At 35.6% G+C, this 25,330-nt stretch overlaps 4 protein-coding genes across 4 annotated transcripts; 3 read left to right on the top strand and 1 right to left on the bottom strand.

The window, feature by feature from the left end:
* Positions 1–81: 81 nt before the first annotated feature.
* Positions 82–3,534, top strand: LOC105223693 (uncharacterized). Its single transcript, XM_029549228.2, has 3 exons — positions 82–467; positions 538–653; positions 909–3,534. Exons 1-3 carry the CDS (start codon positions 286–288, stop codon positions 3,275–3,277), a joined length of 2,667 nt encoding a protein of 888 aa, XP_029405088.2. The 5' UTR covers positions 82–285; the 3' UTR covers positions 3,278–3,534.
* Positions 3,535–3,613: 79 nt separating this feature from the next.
* On the top strand, positions 3,614–4,414 carry LOC115065956 (hsc70-interacting protein 1-like). The gene has a single exon (XM_029549227.2). It carries the CDS (start codon positions 3,614–3,616, stop codon positions 4,412–4,414), a length of 801 nt encoding a protein of 266 aa, XP_029405087.2.
* Positions 4,415–9,323: 4,909 nt separating this feature from the next.
* LOC125778059 (uncharacterized) lies at positions 9,324–22,278 on the top strand. Its single transcript, XM_049454197.1, has 4 exons — positions 9,324–9,483; positions 20,897–21,070; positions 21,354–21,527; positions 21,601–22,278. The coding sequence occupies exons 2-4, from the start codon at positions 20,954–20,956 to the stop codon at positions 21,796–21,798; spliced, it is 489 nt and encodes a 162-aa protein (XP_049310154.1). The 5' UTR covers positions 9,324–9,483; positions 20,897–20,953; the 3' UTR covers positions 21,799–22,278.
* Positions 22,036–24,889, bottom strand: LOC105223692 (uncharacterized). Its single transcript, XM_029549220.2, has 3 exons — positions 24,749–24,889; positions 24,493–24,672; positions 22,036–24,398 (listed from the first exon to the last, which is right to left on the bottom strand). The coding sequence occupies exons 1-3, from the start codon at positions 24,800–24,802 to the stop codon at positions 24,159–24,161; spliced, it is 474 nt and encodes a 157-aa protein (XP_029405080.2). The 5' UTR covers positions 24,803–24,889; the 3' UTR covers positions 22,036–24,158.
* Between the last annotated feature and the right edge of the window lie 441 nt (positions 24,890–25,330).

Here is a 25,330-nt window from a genome sequence, read left to right as displayed (position 1 = left end):
ATAACGATGTGAAAAGTTTGGTACGTGTGAACTTTGACGAACGGTACGCCAAGTTGAGCCTGGCAGTATTGGTTATTTTTCGCTTGTAATAGAATATCAACCCTGCGCCATTAATCAAAAAAGAAGTTTCGCGATAACATTTTACCGACGAATTAAAGTAAAGAAATTTTCCAATTATAAGAAATACAGAAAAGAAACGTGATATTATTGTTCTTAACACAAAACGCCATCAGCATAATTGTTTAGAAACACTTTGGCAATCTTATTAGACAAAAATACGCAAAAATGGCTATGCCCAATTTGTCCCATGCTGACTTGGAAAAGTTGAAGTTTTTCATAAATTTCGTGTCTGAAAATCCAACTGTTCTTAATTTGCCGCAACTACAGTTTGTAAAAGAATTTTTGGAGAAATTTGGAGGTAAAGTACCGTCTGGAGAATTTAAGATGCCTACTGGTGCTGCTGGAGGGTAAGCTCTATTAGAATAACCTGTATTTGAACGAATAAAAAAATTAGTAAAAAATTGATACGATTTATAGAAAATGCCCATTTGGTGGAGACGCAGCCGGTGGTAGTGGCATGAATGTTGATGAATCAGAGGAATCCGAACTGGAGGAATCGGAACCAGAGTCGGAAGTGGAATTAGACATGGAAGGTAAGTTTTTAGAATTATGTGTTGGTAATTACATTATGCAAGGTTATGTTTCATGTAGTAGTTGATTACTTTGCCAAAAGAGTTATTTAATTGTATTAAGATAGCTTTGCGAATTTCTGTACAGAGGCGTGTCAGGAAAATTATAGGGTCGATACTACATATATTAATTTCTTGTAGGTAGAAAACTTTTTAATTATAATATTACTTATCGAGTTATGCCTGACACGGCTCTTGTATACGCACTTTTGCTTTCAGCCAGAACAAAACATAAACGGAAAAAGCAGAAGAGCGGACCGGATTTGGCGGATAGATCTGTTATTGGCGATAATTTCATCAATACAAGTACAGTTTATCTCGAGGAAACTAAAGCAATTAGAAAACAAGAGCCTATAAAAACTGAACGAGAAAACTCGGATTGTGAAGAAAACAATATCGAGGAGTATGAGTGTCATGTAGAAGCTATTTATGACACTGATGAAAGGGATAATATTGGGGAGGACGATCCTATCGAAACCAATGCGGCCCCAGTTGCGTTGAAATTCGAGATAGATAGTGATTGCGAAAATGAAGATTTACAGGATGAAAATTATAAAGGCGAAGACGATAGCGTTAGTGATGAATCTTCCGAAATGGTTCGTCCTCGAATAAAAACACGTAGTTGTAGACGTAAATTACAGAGCAAGAAAGGAAAGCGTTACACAAAGAACCGACATTTTTACACAGAATTGAAACCCGAGAAAAAAGTTAAAAAACCTAAACCGGTTGATTGCAATGGGAAATGCAAAAAGCAGTGTAGTAAAATTGATGAGGATCAACGGATGAAATTGTGTAAAGAGTTCTGGTCACTGGGATTCGTCGAACGAAAAAACTATTTACTGTCATGTGTAGAGAAAAAACCGCTTGGAAAAATGCGCATAATAAAGAGAATAAAAGAAGCACGTCAGCACACGAATCACTATTTCATGCCTTCCAGTGACGGTGAACGTGTAAGAGTGTGCTTGGGTTTCTTTTTGAAAACACTTGTCATAAGTGGTTACTTGGTAAAGGATGCGCTGGAGCACAACGACGGTAAAGGACATTATACCGGTATAGATTTACGTGGCGGCAGCGGCGAGGGGCGTCGTCTAAAAACTGAAATAGCAAAACAGAGGCGTTATAATTCTGTGGAGGATCCTGTTTCTACTGAAGATAATTCGTTGACTGAAGAGACTAGTGAACATATAGAAGATTTGGCCACAAAGGAGATGGCTACAAATAATTCTGATTTACTGCATCAAAAAACAAATAAACAAAGTGAAGAAAATGAACCAGTACAAGAGAAGAAAAGTGATGAAAGTACAATAGCAAAGACTTCCACATTAGCTGCACAGGAAAACAACAGCGCTGAAACTGAAGTTGTGCCAATGGAGCATACTGAAGCCGAGACCTCATCTATACAGAAAACTAAGTCCAAATCCTATAATCGCTCGTCCAGAAAAGGCATTTCTATAAAGAAAGATCGTGTGCCACAACCAGTCAATTGCGCCGAATCATGTCGATTTAAATGTCACACAAAATTCACCGAAGAACAACGTGCGCTACTATGTGCAGCATTTTGGCGTTTGAGTTATAAAAGACGTAAAGACTTTGTGCTATCACGCGTTGAAGTGCATGAAAACACCAACACGACTGCAGCAGAGCACCGAAAGACAAATCGTGTACGTGTATACACAAATCGGTATTTTCTACGTGGTGAACGCGGTGAAAATGTACGCGTCTGTTCACGTTTCTTCAATACAACGCTCTGCATCGGCAGTCACTTCCTCGCCAATGCACAGAAGAATGTGGATAAGCAAACCGGTGCCTACGCTGGCGAAGACCGGCGGGGGCGTAATGGCAAAAAGACTAAATTTCCAGAGGAACTTATTGCCGGTGTGCGCGAACATATCAACAGCTATCCAACATGGGTGCCACACAAAAACTACAAAACACGCTTTCTGCACAGTTCTTTGAACATAATGAAAATGTATGCCGAGTATAAAGAGGACTGTGAACGCCAAAATAAAATTGCGCTCAGTTCCAGCTACTTTCGTAGGGTGTTCCATAAGGATTTCAAATTGGCTTTTTTGCAACCTACTTCCAAGCATGCGCACAAAGTAAGCTCACAGCGAAAATGCATTGAGACAGTTAAAACTGACACAACCAAGAACATCACTAATGCAAATGTTGATCCTTCATTGGCGGTTGACAGCACACTTGTCAAGATAAACGCTGCGCCTATAACGAAAAAGCTCAATCCGAACATTTCCACATTCACCGGTGAAGAGGGCGGCTTTTGGACGCAATTGACGCCAAATGCAACTGAAACCATGCGCTTCTTGCAGCAGCGCTATGCGCCACAAGCGTCTACGCCTGTTATTGTGCCCACAATATATCATCACCAACAGCAACTGGCTGCACAGCAACCTCCACCACCACCAACAACGCAAATGCAACCACAGCAACAACAGCAGTTGCCACCCACACTTATGCCTACATCTGCCTATCAGCTGCTACCACAAGCCGCCGGCTATGTACACCAGCCGCACATCATGAACGCCGGCTACGAAAGCGAAGAGCGAGCACAAAATTTTCATATGCTTTAAAGTATGATACACATTTAGTTATAAGTAAGAATATAAGTTGTTTAATATTAAGTAACTTAATATAAATTTAAGAGTCCATTCATATGAAGAGAACTTTACTTTAAGCAAGCTTGGAATTTTTATTTTACTTATTCGGTATATTTTGCCTATGTATCTAATGATAAGTGTAATAAGAATTAGCCACAATTATGAAATAAACAGCTTGAGTTTAGCAAGGCAAGCCGCCAAGTGTGTTTCTAGTATTGTCCATCCCACTATTAGTAGTCTGACGTATTCGCTTCCTTCCTTTATTTATTTATAGGTGTTATCGAAGCCGACACCGAAGCCAATCAGCCGATGGGTGACACAAATAAGACACCAACAGAGGAGGAAATCGATCAGGCAAGCGATTTGCGTTCACAAGCCGCCGCTGCTTATTCCGAACAGAAATTTGATGAGGCCATCGATCTATACACCAAAGCTATCGAGCTGAATCCCGGCAATGCCTTGTTCCATGCAAAACGCGGTCAGGCATTCCTTAAACTAAAAAAGCCCAATGCTTGCATTCGTGACTGTGACAAAGCGTTGGAGTTGAATTGTGATTCAGCGGCGGCCTACAAGTTCCGCGGCCGTGCTCACCGTCTGTTGGGTAATTGGGAGAAATCTGCCAATGATTTGCGGCAAGCTTGCAAGTTAGATTTCGATGAGGAGGCAGACGAATGGTTGCGTGAGGTCACACCCAACGCCAAGAAACTCGAACAACACCGCATTAAGCAGGAACGAAAGCGCGCCGAGCGCGAAAGCAAGAAGGCACAGCACAAGGCACGTGCACACGCTAAAGAACGTAAGCAACAGCAACAACAGCAGCCACAAGAGCAAAAGCCAGCAAATGATATACGCTTCGATCCGGAATTTTTGACTGCCCTTCAGGATAAGGAGTTTCAGCAGATGCTGATGGACATTGCAAAGAGTCCAGAAAATATTGAAAAGTACAAGAGCAATCCGAAATTCGCTAAAATCGCCGAGTTCGGCAACAAGATTGGTTTAGAAAATGTTGCCAAGATGTTCGAGGGCTTGAACAGAACACAAGCGCCACCACCTAAACCCGAACCCAAAGCCGAGCCGAAACTACACGATTTCGATGATAATTTAGATTAGAAACAAGAATGTCTTTGACTGTTTAACTGCTTAGCGCTGTATCGCGCACTCTTCTGGATTATTAATCAATCAATATGTTATAATATTAACTATAAGTTTTTCAATGGCGAAAGGTGTGCGGTTCAATGAAATCGGTGAAAGCAAAAATGTCTGGATTTGAGGTTATGCTCAAAGCATCACTTTATAACATTAAGAATTCAAATATAAAATATTCCTTAAGTCGCTTTAATTACATACATACATATATGTTGAACAATGAAATTGTCAAAAAAAAAATTGAAATTTGTTTTAGTTTGTAATTTTGTAGTCTCTGAGACTCTCAAAGCATTTCAAAAGTTATTTATATATTTAAATTGTTCTAAATTATAAACTTGCACTAATTTGCCGTGAATTGCTATGTCTAAGCAGCCAGCCTAGGTTTATTAAATGACAGTAATTAATGTCACACATTGCGAAAATGAATTCATAATTTTAAACAATAAAATCAACGAAAAAGTTAACCACTAGTGGCCATGTTTATATACATACATACATACACTCATACATATTTATTGTTTATGTGCAGCTAACGAAAGCTACAGATTTTTCATTTTGTAGGCAAAACAAAAACAAAAAACTAATAAGCACTGCAAGCAATAAAGTCATACTGAATTGTATTGCAAATATTAATAACAATATGTAATAATAGAAATAAAAATAAAGGAAAGCATGCATTAAAATTATAACGGAAAATTCTTACTTCACTTATTTCTTCGCTCTTATGGAAACTTTAAAGCCGGCGAAAACTAAAGAAGCGAAAACCTCTCATATCAAAAACTCGAATTTTTTTATTGTTTTATTAAATTCTACAACACCTCTAGGATATAGTCATAAACTGAGTTGATCCTAGTAGTAGTTTTGGAGATACAGCCTTGAGAGCTTGTGAGCTGAACGCTAGCTAGGCGAAGTGCATTGTCTTTAAACACGTTTTTTTCGAAAATGTATTTTTGAAGTAGGTTGACAAGATTTCTCGAGGACTACCCAACCGACCTTCATGAAAATTTTACACAGGTCGTTGAGATACAATTCTTAAGACTTTTTTTTTTTTTTGTAAAAATGCCAAAAATCCGATTTTCAGTTTTGAGATACAATGTCGCTCAAAGTTTTTTTTTTGTAAAAATGCCAAAAATCCAATTTTCAGTTTTTTTTCCTTTGTCCCAAACTAAAACACGTATTATTTCACTTTAGATGATCCTGTAAGAAGTTATCTGGCACAGTCGCATCGTTTTTCCGAGAGGTCATCGGAAATTGAGTCACAATAGCCGAGTTTAAAATTTTTTTTTTTTCAAAAATTTCAGAATTTATTTGTTAATACCACTAGTGTGTTTGTATATTTAATTTTTTAAAAAAAAAAAAAAATTTTGAAAATTTTTAATTTTTTATATGGGAAAAAATTTTAAAAAAAAGGCTGTTTTTTACCCGAGGAAACCCATGTTAACACTTAATGTTCAAAAGACTGGTCAAAATTTCGTTTTTTTTTTTTTCAAAATGTCGGATACCCATGAAAAGAGTATTTCTTTAAATATTGTATTAAATCCAGAGTAGCTTAAGTCGAAATTATTATCAAAAATCTTATCCTTTCGATTATTATCCGAAAAATATATCTAGGAAGGTCGTGTGAAAGTTTCAATTCGTTGATCCAGCAGTTTCGTAGAAAATTTACTCATCGGCTCGACAAATAAATTCGAACCAACAGAATTTTTTAACTCCGCCAGCCCAAGCTCTGCTCTATCAGTTCAAAGGTAAACAAACTCTTGGTCCACCCTTCACAAAGGATAACAAATTCTCGCTTTCTTTGAGGGAAAGTTCATTGCCTTCGACTGGGGGTGTTTTGTTACGAAAGTGAGCTAGACAAAATTCATACAAAAACAGAAACAAATTTCACATTTCCAGACAATCTAACACAATTGAGTCTGACAATGACTCAGAAAAATTCAGCCTCCACATACGAGTGCTATGTACATACTTACCGATGTACTATACATATGTACATATTCGTCTGTCCGTTTACTCATTTCATTTACATTTTGTGATTGAGTTACTCACTCAAAACGCTTGATTCAAAATCTATTAATAAGATTTGCATGAATTGCTTGCGATTCCATAAAAATATGTGTTATTTTAATAATTATTAATTTTGAAGGTTCTAAATCTTGCTTATTTGTAATCAGTGATGTCACGCTCCGCAATTGACACACTTGCATTCCAATTAACTGTGACCTAGGAGACGTTTGAATTAGGCATTAACTGAACAGATATTGATAAACCTAGCGAACGACTGCAAATCTCTTGGAAAAGGTGAAGTGCTGCTACCTTAACAAGCAAACAACCTTAAGAGGGCTTCGGTTCGTGACTTCCGCATTGAATGGATGATGACGTATGAGGATGAAGTATCCAAGCAAGGGTGGTTGAGCGTTAAATAACTCGCTGCAATATTTTTGTACTTTTCCATCCAATCATAACGCTTTACTCCACTATCCAATCTAGAGAAAACGGCGTAGTTATTTCTTATTGTGGTAAGATTATGGTGGACTCATGGAGGAAAACTTTATTCCTAAAGGTTTAGGTATTAGATGTTAGTGTTAGACAAAACTTAGTCATGAAATTCAATATGTTGGGTACTTTGGCCGTTATAGTTTTCATTTGTTCATATTGCTTTTAGGTGGTGCTGCTTAAGGCACTGTATATTTTTGCCTCCTTAACCGGGAACATTTATGACTTATATTGTAAGAGGGGTCCGAAAGACTACAAAAGTTTTTTAGTCACTATCTGTTGTGCGGGTTTCCGACAGGTGTGTACCTTTTTCACCAACAGACCCCGAGTATCATGCTGGTAATGTGTAGCTTATAAACGGCCGACCAATTCCTCTTTTGCTTAAAAGAGTTTCGAAACAATGCAATTAAGGGGTTCATCCCGTGTGACGGATTCAAAAATCGATTCTTTTTTGCATAAGTCCAATCTAGATCTTTCGTAGAATGTGCTAGTAAAGTAATTTTCTGAAATTGAAAGTTACAGGAGTGAGAACTTTTTCAAACGTGCTTTTCTCGAAACTGTATTTGGGAAACTGGCCGTTTTTTTCATAAAAAATTAGTCAGAAAAATCATGAATTTTTGGTTTTTAGTGTTTAGTGTTTAAAAACATTTAAAAAATTTAATTTTTACGGTTTGTTAAAGATCCTAGTTGGAACTAACAGACATAGTCATATGCCTACAGATTAACATGCAATTTGTTTTTTTTTGTTTTGCTTTTAGGTGAGCCAGTCTCCTAGAAACATCAATGTCGTTTGTTTACCATTTTTTTACATGGATATCATTGGAGCAATAAATCTCGCCATCTTGAGACCCAACCTTCATTATTGGGTAATATCTGAGGGTATAAACCACGTCCAGCACACAGTGAAGAAAATGTTGTTATCGTAGCTGAGAGTGTACACGAAGACTGTAGAGACTCGATCCGGCGCAGTACGCAGCAACTCGCAACTCGAACAGACGTATGATACATCGTGGCGCATTTTACGTCGAGATCTTATAGAGATCAAGCAACGTCGGTTCGCTCTATGGACTCTTGAAAAGTTCCAAGGAGATCCCACGTTTTTGAGCCAAATTTTCTTCAGCGATGAGGCCCATATCTGGGTCAATGGGTATGTAAATAAGCAAAGTTTACACATTTGGGACGAAGTGATTAAATAGATTCAAGAGCTGCCATTTCATGGTTTGTGGGCCGGTGGAATCATTCGTCCATATTTCTTCTAAAATGATGCCGGTGAAAACGTAACTGACTATTTGATGTCTCAAGTTGAAGCTCGTGATCTCGGCGATATTTGGTTTCAACAAGACGCGACCAACTTTTGAAAGAGATAATCTTCAAAAGATAAATGGCAAAGAATGTTTTTTGGAGTGATGAATTTTTTCTTCAAAAAAGTGGGGAACCTTGAAATGGATCACCCTTTATTTTTACTTAAAGACGTTAAAATTACAGCTAAAGGCTTAATAAATATGCAGTAAAAACGCAAAAACTTAAGCTTAAGCAAAAGTGTAAAAAAGCAGTGGTATCCATACCCTTTGGCAAGTTTTTCTGGTGGCTGGCCACTTTCTGATCTCGAAAGTTTTCAATTCTTACTGACACTCTTAAAAAAAAAACTTTTAGACGATAAAAGGTGGTAATTCAGGCGGCCGAGGCCTTTCTAGGGTTTTTGAGGTTGTCGCACACTTTAATGGCGCCTTGGCATACTCAATTGCTGCCGCGCTTACTCTCTACAAGTTTGTTTGGAATACCTTCAGTCTGATTTTTCACCTGTGACATCGCTTTTTTATAGCTTCGAGATTCTGTGATATTGTCTGAATATTTTTTAGAGCACATTTACCGATCTTAGTAAATGTATGTAACTATAGTTTCTTACCCAAAAACAAAAACAAAAAATTATTTCACCTGGTCACCCTAAATCGATATCATATCAAGTAATCATACGAACCGAATGTCCAAGTTCGGTGCCATTACCTAAGCAATAACAATAAATTTGTTTACCTGTTTGTTTGCATACATACATACATATGTATATACATATATGTTTGGATGTGTGTATATAAGCTCACACCCTACAAATACAATTGGCTATGTGCGTCGTTTATATGTGCTGCTTGCTTTCATGGAGCGCGTCGGCGTCGACGCCAAACTTTGTTACTTCCGTTGTTACAACAAAACGCGCTTATTTACACATACGTGGTATATGTGTAGGTGTGTATGTGTATTTTATAATTGCGTTGGAACATTTTAGTCATCACTTCAACTTGTTGGAATCTTATGACGTCACCGCCTGAGCAAAACAAACCAGCGAATGGATGAATTGGTCGGGAGACGACGCACCGCACTCGCACTTTCGAGCGCTGAAAGCGAAATTTCAGTATCAGTTTTGCCTATAGCGTACGCGCGTAAAGACATAGTAAAGAAGAAAAGCTCCTCGAGTGATCACAAGTGGAGAATTGACATTCGTGAATAAAAGCGCAAAAACGAAAAACAAACATTTTGAAAATGTAAGCCGAATTTGTTAATTATTAAATTAAATTTTTGTAATTTTTATGAGAAAAAATATTTTTGTGTTTAAAATAACGGTGCAGTTTAGTGGAAGTCTATTTTGTAAAAAATAATTAAATATAAAAAAAAAATATTTTGAAAATAATAATGAAAAAGTATTTAATAGAATATTAAAAGTTAATAAAAAAATATTTAAAAATAAAATAACAAAATAAAGTATTAAAAAAATAATAACAAATAAAATAAATAATTAAAAAAAAAAAATTAAAAAACAATTATTAAAAAAAATTATTTAAAAAAATAATTAAAAGGAAATAATAATGAAAAAGTTTTTTAACAAAAATATTAAAACGAAAAACAACTATAAACATTATCACGAACATATATTAACAGACTATATATTTCTGGAAATACATATGTATGTATGTATGTATGTATGTATGTATATGTACATATATAGCACATTAATATTAATGCATTTTAGGAATTTCACATACACGTTTTATTACATTAGGGTGGTTAAAAATTTTCAATATTTTTTCCTTAGACACCCAGAAAATATCGTCTGAAATGACGAACACTTTTTGGAAAAAAAATTTTTGCCCCCCTAATACATATACATAAATACATATGTATATATTTTCCCGAAAAAAATTGTTACTTTTCCTTAGATACCCTGAAAATATCGTCTGATATGATGAACAAATTTTTGGAATTTTTTTCTGCTCACCCTAATGCGTATACAGTCCTGAAAATTGAGTTTATACATGGACATACATATCTTAGCCATTTATTTATTTTAATTATTTTGGTCCGCCAAATGTTTCAAATCACTTGGCTGCTCTTCTGGCTCGCCATTGTCCTCGCCACTTCGCTATCTGCTCTGCCAGTAGTCACCTTGGTCTATCACCGCTTTTCGGGTGTGGGCGTTGGTTTTTGTTTTTTTTTTTTTTATTCGCTAATTTAGCCGAAAATAAAAGTGTTATGGATTGTGAGTGAGTGTGTGTGCGTAAAGTGATTGAGCATGCGGCTGACTAACTAAGTAAAGAGCTGCCAGGCTGCCCAGAAGTCCAAATTTTCTCTAGCACTCGGGTACATAGGTACTTGCCTACATATCTTTATATATCCCTCTTGACATATAAATGGCCAGCTGTGGCTGCGACTGCTTCACGGTGTCCAATGAACTTATTCTAACAAATAAATACATACAGATACACTTATACACATATAGACCAGTAATTAAATAATGATTGCAATTATTTAGAACTCTTCAACCATAAGCCTGGGTGCGCCTTTAATGACGCTGAGGTATTGAAAAAATGCTGTTATATAGGTATATTCTGTATTTTGATGTGTGTTTTCTTTTGGCTGTTTTTGTATGTATATATGCCATAATGAAATGTGTATATTTTGGAAATACTTGTGTACTCGTTTGTGATCTTCAAAGTTCTATTTTCATTTTATGTTTGTTTTGCTATTTTGCCACTTTTTCGCATTTGTAAACATACACACACATACAAATGTAGAAACCAACACACTCAAAACGCATATGAGGTGAGCACACGCACATACAGGCAAATATATTTACTGTTTAAGATGATCTCATGCCTCTGTTCAGCTGCTTGAATATTCAAATTAGATATTTTTGCTTACAAAATTTATTTCTAAAATCTAATAATGAAATGTATTTGTTAGAAAGTAATTTTAAACTTCAATCCTCAAGTATCGTCTATTAAAAGAGTGTAATATTGAATTATCAAAGCCTCACAAGGGAGTGGTAATTTAAATTTTTTTCCTCAGACTTCAGATAGTTTCTGAGTTTCATTGTTGAGCTGTCAAAAAACAAAGTTGGACCAGAGAAAAATATGCTCTGTATCTAATTTCTCTAGTTCCCCTAATACCGCTTCATCTCTGTATATCGAAAGCCAAGCAACTTTTCGAAATTGGTGTTTAATTCGAGGCGGGTCTAAGATATTGAGTAGTCGAAAAAGTCATTTCGTATTTAGTCAATAGGTAAAAAAAATAAGTTGAAATTTGATTAGAAATACGAAAAGACTTTTTCGACTACCCAATATTTATTTTTAATAGACGTTTTTTCATTTCATTCAAAAAAGCGTCACCAATTATTAGCTGTTAATAATTTAACAGCTGTTTCTCGCTCAGGTTACTGGAGTCCAAGAGCGAGAGAGATAATAATAATACTTAAAGAGATAAACGTACAGAAAGCCGGCAGTAAATCACAAACTTTATTTGTTTTTTATTTTTATTTGAATTTTTTTAGTTACTTTTCCAAGTATACTTCCGCTTTTGTTATCAGAATCTCAATTACTTACTGCTAACAGCCGTTTTTTGTTTTTGCAAACTGAAACTAACGGGTTCTCAATATAAACTAACTGGTTCTCAATAGAAATTAATACCAATTTTCACTCTGAATTTTCACTATTTTGTATAAAGAAGAGCAGTTGCACTTTTTTCCAGTAAGTGACTGAAATGCATTACTAGATCTCCTACATACAAGTATTGTGTGAGAATGTGATAAATAATCACTCATACGCCCTGTAACTCTATAGAAATATAATTAACCGTTGCTCTTGGCATTATTTTTTTAGGATTTTATTAAGCTTTGTTGCTTTCTGAAGCTGTTATTGACTCATTTTAAGTATGTGCATATGTATATTCGTACCTGCTATATACTTGAGATTGTTTAGCCGACTCCAACGCAAAAATGACTAATGGCAACAAACGGTGTTTACGGCATTTTTAATTGCATTTCACTCGAATAAATAAACATTATTATTGTAGAATTGCTACGAAAGTCTTGGGAATCACATACATATATACTTAAATGCATATAGGTACATATGAATACAGTTATATATAAAGGAACTTTTTTCTCACCCGTCTATAACCTCACTACATGGGTTTCCTCGGGTAAAAACAGCGTTTTTCAAGAATTTTTCTCATATAAAAATGAAATATTTAATTAGAATTTTTTATTGACAAAGAAATTCTGAAATTTTTGGGGAAAAAATATTTTAAGCTCGGCCATTGCGACGCCATTTCCGGTGAACCCTCGGAAAAAAAGATGAGCCCGCGTTGGCATGATAACTCCTTACGGGATCATCTGAAGTGGAAAAATATGTGTTTTAGTTAAAACCTTAACTTAGAAGTTGGACTAAGAAAAAAAAATGAAAATTGTTGGTAGACATTTTTACAAAAAAAATTAAAATTTCAGTGAAAATTTCGCGAAATTTTTTTTCAATTAAAAAATCCCTCGTCCAAGTTTAAGAACTGTATCTCAAAGACCTGTGTAAAATTTCATAAAGATCGGTTGAGTAGTTCCCGAGAAATCTTGTCAACCGACTTCAAAAGCACAGTTTCTAGAAAAACTCGTTTAAAGACGGCGAGGTTAGCCTAGCAACCCTCGAGCGTACAAGTTCTTAAGGCTGTATCTCCGAAACTATTATTCGGATCAAGTTGAAAATTTAGGAAAATATTCTAGAGGTATTGTAGTATTTAATAAGATAATAAAAAGAATTAATTTTTTGTAACCCGTTAACCCATGTAACCGCTTAAGCAGGTAATAAATAGTGCTTCTTCTGTTTAACTGTTATTTATCAAGTAATTAATATATACAATACAATTATTTATAGATAATAATTTTAATTTTAATTTAATTTTTTTTTTTTTAATTTTTTTGTTTTTAATTTATTTATTATATACAAAAATATAACTTACTGCGCGGCGAGCATTAAGCAATGTCAAAGAGTTTCAAAGCTTGATTGTTTTCGTTTTCCATTATGAATGCATCACTTGTTAACGGCGCTTCTGCCGCACCCAAGTCGCGTACGGCCTAGATGCAGACAGAGCAGGCATTCCCGGCGCATTTTGTTATAATGAACTAGTAAATATGGGCATTGGTACAGTTATATACATAATTATTAATTCCAGTGTGTATTTCATTGTGACTGCACTTTCGCTTTCATTGACTTGCTTTGAACAGGCACGTCATACAATTATGTCATGAACGTACATAATATAAAAGTGTCATATTATTTATGAGCTACAAAGATGATATTTTAAAAGGTTAAAATTTTCACCCTTTTTGAACTTGTTTCTTACGAAATAATCTAATTTACATACATACATATGTATGTACATACATGCATGAATCTTGTGTGCGACTCTCTCATTATTGAGAGCATGTTTTGAGTAAAGTGCATTTGTAACTAATACAAACCGGAAATGATCTGTATATGGTATGCAGAGTTGCAGCCTTACAATTTAAAAAAAAGCAAACGCAACGTTTCTATTATGGAAAATTTATAAATTTTTCGTCGTTTTTGAATAACTTAAATTTTTTTTTAGATATTTTCAGCATTTTGCGTTTTCAAAATTTCATTAATTTGAATTTTTTTCCGATTTTATTTACATTTTAACATTCATAACAAAAACTATAAATGATATACATATGCACATTATTTTTTTTTTTTGAAAATGATGTGTGTGCATGGAAATTGAAATTGCCCAACCTTGCACCTGAGCTGCTCAAGCATGTTTTTCATGTTTTTCAATTGCAATGAAATCAGGAAACTCAAAATACCGATCGTACGTATGCAACCACTTACATGTATACATATGTATTTGCATTTATGTATGTATATTTATGCATGCACATATGGAAGTGATCCAACGATTACACAGGGGCGTCACAAATGAATAAATTTCGTCGATGAAGCGTTACCAAAATGCCGAATATTGATTTTTATACGCTGGCAACATGTTGCATAGAGTATAAGCGCTTTGTAGGGATAGATAGAGATTCAATTGATGAAAATATTGAAAAAGTGTAGAGTATGATTCTTGAAGATCGTCAGGCAAGTGTTGGAGAGATGGCAAGAGAGTTCGACATCTCTCATGAGTCCATTCGAATGTACTATTTTCGGTATGAAACGCATTCTCCCTATTAAGCTGAATTTTTTTCAAAATGTGTTCCAAAAACAGGTCTCTTTGGACATGCTTGATCGTGCGAATTCGAATCCTACATTTATGGAGAGCATTATAACTGTCGATGAGACATAGGTTTATGAGTTTGACATTCAAATAAGTCAATAATCATTGAAAATGGAACTCGTTTTCAGTCGGTCGAAGAGATAAAACAAAATTTGGTAAAGAAGCTGCAGGCCTTCCCAGAAGTGTTTCGAAAACTGGAATATTTACAATTTACGGGTACCTTTTTGTCACAATGTATATTTTTCTATTTAATATATACGCAAAGAATATAATATTATTATGAAAAAAAACTTATAATAATATAACTAATTATATAAAAATATACAAAAAATATAATTTTCTTAAGAAAAAATATTATATTTTTTGAATCGTAAAATTTATCAACATTTAAATACATACATACACATATGTATAACATAGCAAAACATATTTTTGTGTCTCAAGCCTGTAAGGAATATAACTCAACCATTTGTCCTTGTCTCCTCACAATTAAACTCATATTTACACAAGTAACTACATACACATATACATATGTATGTATGTATACACATACATTCATGCTTTTATGCATTTTTGCAATAAAAAGTGTGATCGATTGTTTAAAGTCGCTGTCATTCGTACTCGTACATATTTACACTTCATGAAAAAAGCATAAAAAATTGAAGGCAGAAAAATTCATGGCATTCCATTGATGAGATCATTTTTTTGCGATTACCTCATAACCCGAATTAAAAGCGTCTTTAATGCTTCAACATATCTACATTCGTGTATATGCTAATACATACACACATACAATGAGTTTGTTTACTTGAATTTACAATGAAACATGAAACAGGAGTCAGAACTTGTTTGTATGCCGCATGGTGCCGTGAAATCAAAATAAATATTGAATTGCGAATAACAAGAAATACGTGAAAACACTCACGATTGCGGCGCAGAACGTTTTTTGGAGCTGAGCCACCATAATTTGCAAAGAATGTTTGGATATTTTATATGTATGAGTTTTTTGTATTTTTTTGAAAATTTTAATTTTTGTAGACAATTCGCACAACACTGTTTTTTATCATATGCTTATATTTATACATACATATGTATCTACATATTTTTATATGTACATATATATTTAGATACTCTTCATTGATCTTTTTAAAAACGTTGAAACATCACCATCTGTTCAGTGTTCCATATTTTTAGTGTTTACAGAACCCATTAATCAATACATCCATGGGTAGTGAGTGCCGATAATTTATATACTATACAAAAATTCGAATGAACCAGATTTTTTATATAATTTTTCCATTCGATTAAAACACATGTTTGTATATATTTATGTAGGTGCTCTTATATAGTATATTCGTATTGCTCTCAAGAGGTTCTTGTAATTCGAATGTCAAAGAATTGCAATTTTTAAATAACACTTTGATTGAGTTATAAAAACTATAGACGTAACATCATACTCAAAAACAAAATGAAATGTATTTAAAATCAAGTCTCTTAATTTCAAAATTTCGGAAATCGAACTTCCGTCAAAGTAAGCTACGCTTACATCTGATCAAATTTGACCCGGACCAAAAAAAAAATTACATTTTCACGTATTTTAATATAAATCTTTATTAACGCCTTCAAAATACTAGGTTTCTGAGCTAATTCAAGCGTGTCAACGTTTTACACAATTTTCACTTGTTATAAGCCTCGGCTGTGATGGTTCTCAGTGCTTTAAGAGAATTTTAAGTTTTCTTGATTTCGGCCTATCGTTAAATTCTTGCACAGTGTCGACGTCATATTTATAAACTCAAGCTTTTTAAACCCGTAATGATGCGTTTGATGAATGTGAGGTACTCAGCTACGTTGCCACTTCTTTTGGGACGTGTCTTTTCGCGCCCGACCTGAAAGCCCTTTGGTACGAATAAAGCATTGACACGCTCAAGTTCAATAAATTAACCAATATGTATTGAGTCGATAACTATGAGTTGTTGAGGCCCTTTGCTATCTCCCTGCTTATCGTCATTAACAGAGGTTGATGGACGACTCGCTTCGCATTTCGTTGACTTCACGACCTTTAGGGATTTAACTGACAGCTGACTGCTAACCAGACATTGAGAATACGACCCTCAAATGGTTTACATCGGTTTCCATAGAGCATCTTCGATAAATGCAGCGCAGTCTAAATAATTGATATTTCATTAACGTTTTTATACTTCTTTACTTCAAGAATTCCATTAAAAATGTTAGTGACACAATCAGAACCAGAAATAAACTTACATTCATCATTTTTCACTGCACTGGAAATACAAGTGTATGTATGTATGTTCGACACTTTTAATTAGTGCTCTTATCAGAGAACACATTTTCGCAAGTCCCGCTATCAACAAAGAAATTCTTTATGCATTCACAAATAGAAATAAGAATCGATATAATTGTAGGACTATATATACAATATATGTATATGCATATGAGTACACCCTTTTAGCTACTTCACATACACATGCACATACAGGTACATACCTAGCGACTGCTGTCCACAGTGCCGAGACAATAATGAATCAATCTTTTTAAGTGCAAATCAGATTTTCTCACTTATCAATATTTATGAACGACGTTGTTATTGTTGTACCGTTGCCGAGCTTTATATACATACATACGTATGTACATACATATATGCAGTTCCCGTATATGGCTGTGTCTATTCTCCCACTCATTTATATAAAGCAAATGTTGTTAGCTTTGAGCCAAGCGCCTACTGTCCCACTCACTGATCCACAAACCCGACGCGATCGCGACTAATACTTGTAAAATATATAGTATGTGTAGGTATGTATTTGCACAATATAAACCATTTGTTATGCAGTTATCAGCGAGAAACAGCCGGTGTGAATTACAAATGCCGGTTTCTCTGTAGACTCATAAAAAACCATTTTGCCAACACAAACGTATACCTACCTACTTGTATATGTATATGTACAAACTTGCGTACTTTAATTGATAGAAAAACAATTATATATGAATATACAATATATGTATGCATGTATGTACATATGTACTTAGTCTCATTGCAGCACATAAACGTGTGTATAACAAGTGAAAACGAGGTCAGTGGTGACGAATTCTTCTCGTACATAACAATTTTAGGTCAGGGCCTCCACAAATGTAAGAATTTCTTCTTGCTCCAGTTTTGTAAAATCAGTATTACTTATGTATATACATAGATATGCACACCGCAAATGATGTCATGCTGTAACTTGATTAAGTTGTGCTTCTTATCTTGCGAAGACGGTGGTCCACAATTTATTTTGGAAAAATTTTTAAGAATTTCAAAAAGGACAGACATTTCTTGTGGTCGGACTAAAGAATTTAATCGTCTAATTCAGAACCTATTCGTAAAAAGAGGCCGGGATTGTGGGCCGACAAATCTTGTTTTTCGCATACTGCATTGATTCTTTGTGAGTTTTTCGCCAAATTTTCAAACAATATCGAGCCGCAAACACCGCATTCGCCTGAATTAGCTTCGTATGACTTTTGGCTATTCAGCAAACTCAAACGACCGCTCCGGGGACAACGTATTGAGTCAATTGAAGGCATTAAACGCGAACACGCATTGCAGGCTATTCCGGAAATTGACTTTAACAACTGCATCGAGGATTGGAAAAAACGTTGGCACAAGTATATACGGCCCAAGGGGATTTAATTTGAAGGGTACAACATAGATTTCCAAGAATGAATTAAACATTTTAAAATTATGAACAAAGTCTTACTATTTTTTGCCCATAAGTAGTACATTACTATTATAAATTTTCTCCGAAAATTCGAAGACTTCTGCGCTAGTCTATGTAATTTTTGTAAACAAAATGCTTAAATGACGTCAAAATTGTCATTGCACTATGCACACACACAAACAAACAAAAGCTTCGTGGGTGAGACGGAAATTGTCAGAATCAATTAAACACATTAGTATTTTCGCAAAAACACTTAGTATTTGTTTTTATTATTTGTGTAGGCGTCTATATTGTACACATACATACAGTATATATACATATGACTACATTTCGCTTGTAAACTATTATTGCATTGCCGATGAGTCCTTCATGCGATCATTGCACGTTTTGATTGCAAAAGACAAGTCTAGGTCAAATTTTATTTTCAGAAATATTACTTTTTTTTTTAAATTTGCATTTAAAGTGGCCTTTCGCTTGGAGTGAAGGTTTGGGGTACTCATTTTCGCTCAGCAATGCTTGTCATTCTATTACTTATCGGTTATTTGATTATGCCAGTTTTTGTGAGTTATACCAGTTGTATGTTCGATTCGCTACTCAACAAAATTTAGCGATTTTTTCCAAATTTTAGATAATTCATTGCACGTTCTCAGCTAGAACGCTTAGATTTTGTATTTATGTATACCATATAGTAAATTTATCCCGAAATATTTAAAATGAAATATTTCATTTCGAAAATCGACTTAATTTCAGTATTTGTATAGAAAATCGTTAGTCAGCGCTGTGAACACATTTCGAGATACAAAGCACGAATACCTAGTTATATGGGTACGATATATACATATGTGTACATATGTAAATATGTATTTGTTCAGGTCTAAAAATATGCACAAATTGTTTAAAAAGTAAATAAATACCTAATAATATACATACAGATGTATCTAGGTCACCGCCTGTGCCTGTTTTTGCGAGCAATGAACCGTTTTTTCACACTCTCTTCCAAGCGAATTTGTGTACAAAATTAATTTTGTTTAAAAAGAAAATGTAAAAAATTAAAATTTAAAAAAATTTAATTTCTTACATTTTTTTTTTTAATTTTAGAGGTCGGCACACCGTTAAAAATTCGTGTGAAGTCTGAGACTAACACTCAGGAAGTTAATAAATTCAAGACCTCACAGAACCATATACAATTTCGAATTATAGGAAAGATTGTTATGATTAAGTTCTACTTTAGATGGATATGTTTATTCTAAAGGGGTTTTCAATAGAGACACTACAAAGTAGACCCATATGCTAGGGATAGCAAACGACGCCATATTTTTTCCAGCTTTTTTGACATTTCTCTTTAGTAAGGTTTGCCATTTCATCATGGAAATATATACGATCCAACAGCGAGTCGAAATTATTAAAATTTACTGCCGAAAACCGGAGTCAGTGGTCTCAACTTTAAGAGCGCTACGTCCAATTTACCTATGGTCGTCATAATCGTTCTGTGAGCTCAACAATTGAGCGTCTAGTGGAAAAATTTGAATCCACAGGAACAGTACAAATTGTTCCCCTGCCAGTGGGACAAAGAAGTGCACATAGTGTCGAGAATATTGGAAGACCCAAATCGTTCTCAAGCGTTGGGCATCTCTGTGACGTCGTTGTGGCGAATTTTGCGAAAAGATCTTGGCCTACATTCTTACAAGATCAAATTGACGCAAGAACTGAAGCCGCTTGACCACCAGAATCGTCGTATGTTCGTGAATTGGGCTGAGCAACAACTTGAAAGTGATTCAGATTTTCATCGAAAAAAGATCTTCAGCGATTAAGGCTCATTTCTAGCTAAACTACTCCATGAGTCACCATTGCATCCCGAAACAATTACGGTTGGTTTTATGGGTCGGCGGAAGCATTGAGCTGTACTTCTTCTGTGATGATCAAGACCGACACGTTACGGTGAATGGGAATCGCTATCGCTCAATGATAACCGAATATTTTTGGCCCGATTTGAATGATATGGACTCGGACAATATGTGATTCCAACAGGATAGCGCCACAAGCCACACAGCACATGTCATAATCAATTTATTGAAAACCAAGTTTGGTTCAGTCAATTGACCGACTCGGTCGTGCGATTTGACGCCGTTAGATTATTTTCTGAGGGTTACGTCAAGTCTATGGTGTATGCCAACAAGCCAGCGATAGTTGATGAACTTCGTACGAACATCGACTAGCACCGACCGATTTACGCTTGGAGTCCGTCGAAAATTGGGTTCAGGGTGTGGACTTCTGCAAGCGTGTCCGTGGTGACCTTGTAAAAGAAATCGAATTTCATATATAATGACTTCCTTTTCTTCTTGAAAAAGACGTTATAATCTCTGATTTTTTTTCATTTAATAATAGTTTGCTTACAAAGCTTACTGAACCTTTCGGCGATTCAGCGCTTCAAGATATTTCGGTTATTGTACTTTTATCTCCTTCTCTCTCGCTATTTACTCAAAAATACACACCCTTCTTTGTTCTTAAGAACTTGACTTCGAATTGTATGTCTAAAAAACTAAGAAAGATTGCTGATTGACGCGATTTATATAGGAATTCGACTTAATCGCTCAAAATTTTCGAAGAGCTTAAAAATATATTATTCTCTATTCGCTGTATTTAAAGACTGTTTAACAATTTTAATTTTTTGTATTTGTACTTTCAGCTATAAAACGATTCCTCTACCTTTTCACCACTAACGCATTTACAGAAAACCGCAAAGATGTCTCACTCAGTGACAATCACCAGAACGACCACCAGCACGACAAATACGTCCTATATTGTACTTAATACTGGATACTTGAAGTCATTCACGGGTTTATTAAAATTATTCGAAATGGTGAGTGACTTTGAATTAACCGATAGAGGATATAAATATGTAAAATATACATACATACAGTTGAACTTCCATAATTTGAACTTCTATAACTCGAAGTTCTCTATAACTCGAACTATTGAATTTTCAATAGAAGTGAAATTTCATATAAATTTCCTTCCATAACTCGAGGTCGCTCTAACTCGATTTTTTTTGTGGATTATGCTGATTCGAGTTAGGAAGGTTCCACTGTATTACTAGACTTTACTTTGTAAAAATTCACAATACGATTTTTCCTTCCACACAGCTGCTCGGCATCGCCACAGTTGGCATCTTCGGCTATTACTGGAACGGAAGTGCCACTTCGGCAGAAATTTTCTTCTTCCTCATGGCCACGACATTCCTGATAGGAACATTTTGCCTTCTACTATCCTGTTTAACGTCGCTCAGCACGGGCGGCATTATATCGAAGACCATTTATGTAAGTTGCACGCACTGGCATCAGTTTGAAATGTATAAACGGCATTTTTAACGGTATTTTTCTTCACCGATAGGAACTTATCTATCACAGCGTAGCAGCCATTTTGCTGTTGGCCGCTTCATTGAATCTCGTCATCGTGTTGAACGACAGATACTTCCGATACGGCAAGCAATACGAAGCTTACATGGCGGCCGGTATTATGGGACTTGTGAACACGGTGCTCTACTTCATTAGCGCATTCTTGGCTCACCGATCATATCGCGGCATCTAAAGTTACCCGGCGAACTGAAGTCACCGAATTTGCGACGTTTGATTTCACTTCGTGTGTGGCGCGTTTCCGCGGATGTTCATTGCTGGAATTCGTCTTTTTTTACTTTACTATGATTAATTAAGTTATAATAAATATAAGATTTATTTAAATATTTAAGAAGCACACAACGGAATCTACATACATACATACTTATTTAAAATTGTGTGAGCATTTTTTCAGTCATCGTTTGCAAAAGTCCGAAAATGCAGCAAGAGAAAGAATTTAATGCAAAAGCAAACCAAAAATACTTACTAAAAATGATATAAGTACTGTCATCATTTTTTATAAATACTCGACTATTATATACATGTTTTGCTATGTATGTATATATACATATATATATATATAAAATTTTAACAAATATAAATATTTTGTGTGGAATGTATTTTTATGTAAAACTTTAAATAAACACACGTGAAAATTTGTTTAAGTTTTTCCGTAGCCGAATGTGTCCAATAATTATTTTACATTCGACAGATCTCTGAAGTTGACGAAATGTTTCGCTAGAAATGGTAAGTTTACTCAGACTAAACCTCAATATATCCAGCATAAGTCCTGAAATGCGACCCTGTCCTTTATGATCCGATCCCGGCGAAACAGCTTATTTCCAGGCCCACTTCTTATATGGCTTCGCCGATGGGATCCTGTCCTTTATGATCCGATCCCGGCGAAACTGTTCATTTCCTGGGTCACTCGCAATATGATTTCGCCGACAAAAGGCTTCGTTTTCAACCAAACATGGTTTAGATAAGAGCTATAGCAACAAAAATAGCCCTCGAAAACGATGCCTTATATTTCATTCGTCTTCAAAATATATCCTGGGAAACGTTCAGACTTGAGTTTTTCATACTTGCATCTGGTGAAAATAACGGAGCCCGGCAAAGTCGATCAGCCTCATTTTGTCACAAGATACAGTGGATTCAAAATTTCTCTTCTTCTTAATAAACAAGTAAGTACTTTCAAAACTTCTATCTTCAACCGACAAGATATTTAAGAATATCATTTTTATGCGACCTAGTTATCCGATTGATCTCTCAAAAGAGATAATGATTCCGCTCATATAGCTGAAACACTGGTCTTTGGGATGTCTAAAAATCTTAGGTGAGAATTGACGGACCCAAATGTATCGACGGAAAGCTTCGAGCCGACCACAAATTTGCTGAGGCGGCATCGGTACGTTACTTGACGCTCTTTCCACGACAGTCGGTTCTAAGTAACCGGTACGGATCCGGATTTTTATCCGACCAAGGGCTGTCAAGTCGGCACCAAGCCTCGAAATTACTTCAAGACTTTTGTAGTTGTTGTTGTAACGTGCACCTAAGCCCCGTTATGACGGTAAGGATTAGAGAAGTTGTCGTCAACGTCATCCAACGGTAGGCCCAAGAAACGTGCTGTTTCGGCGGGGTCGGATTAAATGAAGAGGGGTGTCAGATGAGTAAGGTCATTGGGACCTGTAAAGAGGTGGCCAGTATCATGCAGTTACTCATTGCACGCAGGGCATATATAAGGTATTTTGGGGCCTGTTCTGGATAAGTAAAAGTTTAACCTGCTACAGTATCAAGACCGTAGCTGCGCAATTGTCTAGCGGCAACTCGAGCTCTTCGTCTGTAATGGCTGGTGGTTTGACTCCAAGTACGCGAGGGGCAGTCGGTGAAAGTATTGATGGCTCCGCCGTGAGGCGGTCAATGCTTAGAGGAAGTTAATTGCGTCCGAAGTCTGGTCGGCGTATTGTTTGCAGTCGTCGACGTAGTTGAGGAATGACTTCTAGCTGCTCCTAGAAGGCAGTTGCGCTCCAAGAAGGCGACTGCAGGGATGATTGATTGCGAAGATATGGTGTGACGACCGCTCAGATAGTTTATGCTCCACCTCTTCAGTCCTGGAGGGAACGTAGTTTTTTCGATGTCCTCAAGTGGCGTTGTGTGACTGACTGTGCCAAAAGCTTTTGACATAAACGCTACGAAGATCGTTCTCTCGCAGGGTGGTTTCTGGTTAAGGCCATTACTTCAGGAATGTTTTCTGCCGCTACAAGAAAAACAACAAAGTCATTTCCACTCAAACCTTTTCGCAATCTACAAAGAAGCTGTCACAAGTGTTTGAACGAGCTATTCCACTTATTCCTGTTCTGCACCTTTCTTTCTTATCCGATAAATGTAGAGAGCAACCAATTTCACGTAGATTCCGAAGAGTTGCTGGATTTTTGGAGAAAAACTTCATTTACTTCGAAAGAATGGAGTCGCTGGTCACTAAACTCCAGCTAGTGGTCAAACAACCCACTTGGACACATGAATTGAACACACTGCATATTATTGGTAGCACTCATTTTATTGACGATTTTTTCTAGCTCTTCGACAAACGCCCACAGTTAATATTATATTGACAACAAAGAGTAAAAACAGCGCCACGATGCCCAACAGCATACCAATATTCAATAACAAATACTCCGATTTATTGAAAATATCGCGTTCGAAATGCTCGTACACATACTCCCCGAAGAAATTCATATCAAATAGGATGGCGGTGATAAGTCCAAAAACAAACATCGTCCATAGCACAATAACAATCTGAAAATGAAAGCAACTGCCGCTACTCCAGCATCCGCACAAGATATATGTATATACATATATTACATATGTATGTATGTATGTAGGTACTTACAAATATGCGCACGTGAAAACGCGTTTTCGGGTAGTTGGAACTGTAGAACCAAGTGCTGAAGGCAAAGATCAAGCACAGCACCATTGTTGTGGCCAGTGAGCACTGGTACAAGAACATGTGCATATCGTCCGGGAAGGGGATCACACATGACAGCAGCAGAATGGCAAACAGGCACAGCAGCTACATTGTGCGTTTGTATGTATGTGGGTAAATTAATATAAAAGTTATTCTTACACGTATATGTAGTTAGTCTTACCGCAATTATAATTTCAATAACGGAGACCCACTCCTTCATCGCAGGACACTTCATACTGCACACAATGCTCTTTTACAAGTATTTGCTTTATATATTTGTAAACACAAATGTTTTTTTTTTTTTTTTTTTTTGTTTTTGTAACTCACTTTTTGTCAACAAACTTGCCACAATTTCGCCGCCTTGATTTCTAGCTTATATTGTCATTTACAGTGATTTTTAGCAATTAGTTTAAAAAAGATTTGTTTATTTTTTTTTTATAAAATAAATTTACTATATATTTTAATTGAAATATTATTGTTATAATATATATAATTTTATTGCATATAAAATAATGAAAATCACACAACGAATGTGTGTGTAGAGAATAATTATAAAGAGTTTAAATGCTTTTGCTACTTGTTAACAATTAATTCCAGAAGTTTTTTGTTCTTAATTTTTTTCTTTAAAGTATAGCAAATTGCAAATATTAACAAATTGTAGTGCTTTCTTCAACAAGTATACGGGTATGTATGTGGTTGTGAGTGTTTGCTTATTTGGCTACGAAATTTGTAAGAAAATATAACTGCCACGCAACCGTTGCAG

This window comes from Bactrocera dorsalis, chromosome 4 (genome assembly GCF_023373825.1).
Source record: "Bactrocera dorsalis isolate Fly_Bdor chromosome 4, ASM2337382v1, whole genome shotgun sequence".
Taxonomy (NCBI): Eukaryota; Metazoa; Arthropoda; class Insecta; order Diptera; family Tephritidae; genus Bactrocera; species Bactrocera dorsalis.
Note: the sequence above shows the minus strand (reverse complement) of the source record. Positions and strands in the feature narration are given on the sequence as shown.

What these genes read in the sequence shown, in the direction of transcription:
- LOC105223693 (XM_029549228.2), top strand. Translation starts at nt 286, where the DNA reads ATGGCTATGCCCAATTTGTCCCATGCTGACTTGGAAAAGTTGAAGTTT. An exon ending in CCTACTGGTGCTGCTGGAGG is followed by an intron (nt 468 to 537) that starts GTAAGCTCTATT and finishes TACGATTTATAG; the next exon opens with AAAATGCCCATTTGGTGGAG. An exon ending in AGTGGAATTAGACATGGAAG is followed by an intron (nt 654 to 908) that starts GTAAGTTTTTAG and finishes TTTTGCTTTCAG; the next exon opens with CCAGAACAAAACATAAACGG.
- LOC105223692 (XM_029549220.2), bottom strand. Translation starts at nt 24,802, where the DNA reads ATGAAGTGTCCTGCGATGAAGGAGTGGGTCTCCGTTATTGAAATTATA. An exon ending in TTATTGAAATTATAATTGCG is followed by an intron (nt 24,673 to 24,748) that starts GTAAGACTAACT and finishes CGCACAATGTAG; the next exon opens with CTGCTGTGCCTGTTTGCCAT. An exon ending in GTTTTCACGTGCGCATATTT is followed by an intron (nt 24,399 to 24,492) that starts GTAAGTACCTAC and finishes TTTCATTTTCAG; the next exon opens with ATTGTTATTGTGCTATGGAC.
- LOC125778059 (XM_049454197.1), top strand. Translation starts at nt 20,954, where the DNA reads ATGTCTCACTCAGTGACAATCACCAGAACGACCACCAGCACGACAAAT. An exon ending in TATTAAAATTATTCGAAATG is followed by an intron (nt 21,071 to 21,353) that starts GTGAGTGACTTT and finishes CCTTCCACACAG; the next exon opens with CTGCTCGGCATCGCCACAGT. An exon ending in TTATATCGAAGACCATTTAT is followed by an intron (nt 21,528 to 21,600) that starts GTAAGTTGCACG and finishes CTTCACCGATAG; the next exon opens with GAACTTATCTATCACAGCGT.
- LOC115065956 (XM_029549227.2), top strand. Translation starts at nt 3,614, where the DNA reads ATGGGTGACACAAATAAGACACCAACAGAGGAGGAAATCGATCAGGCA.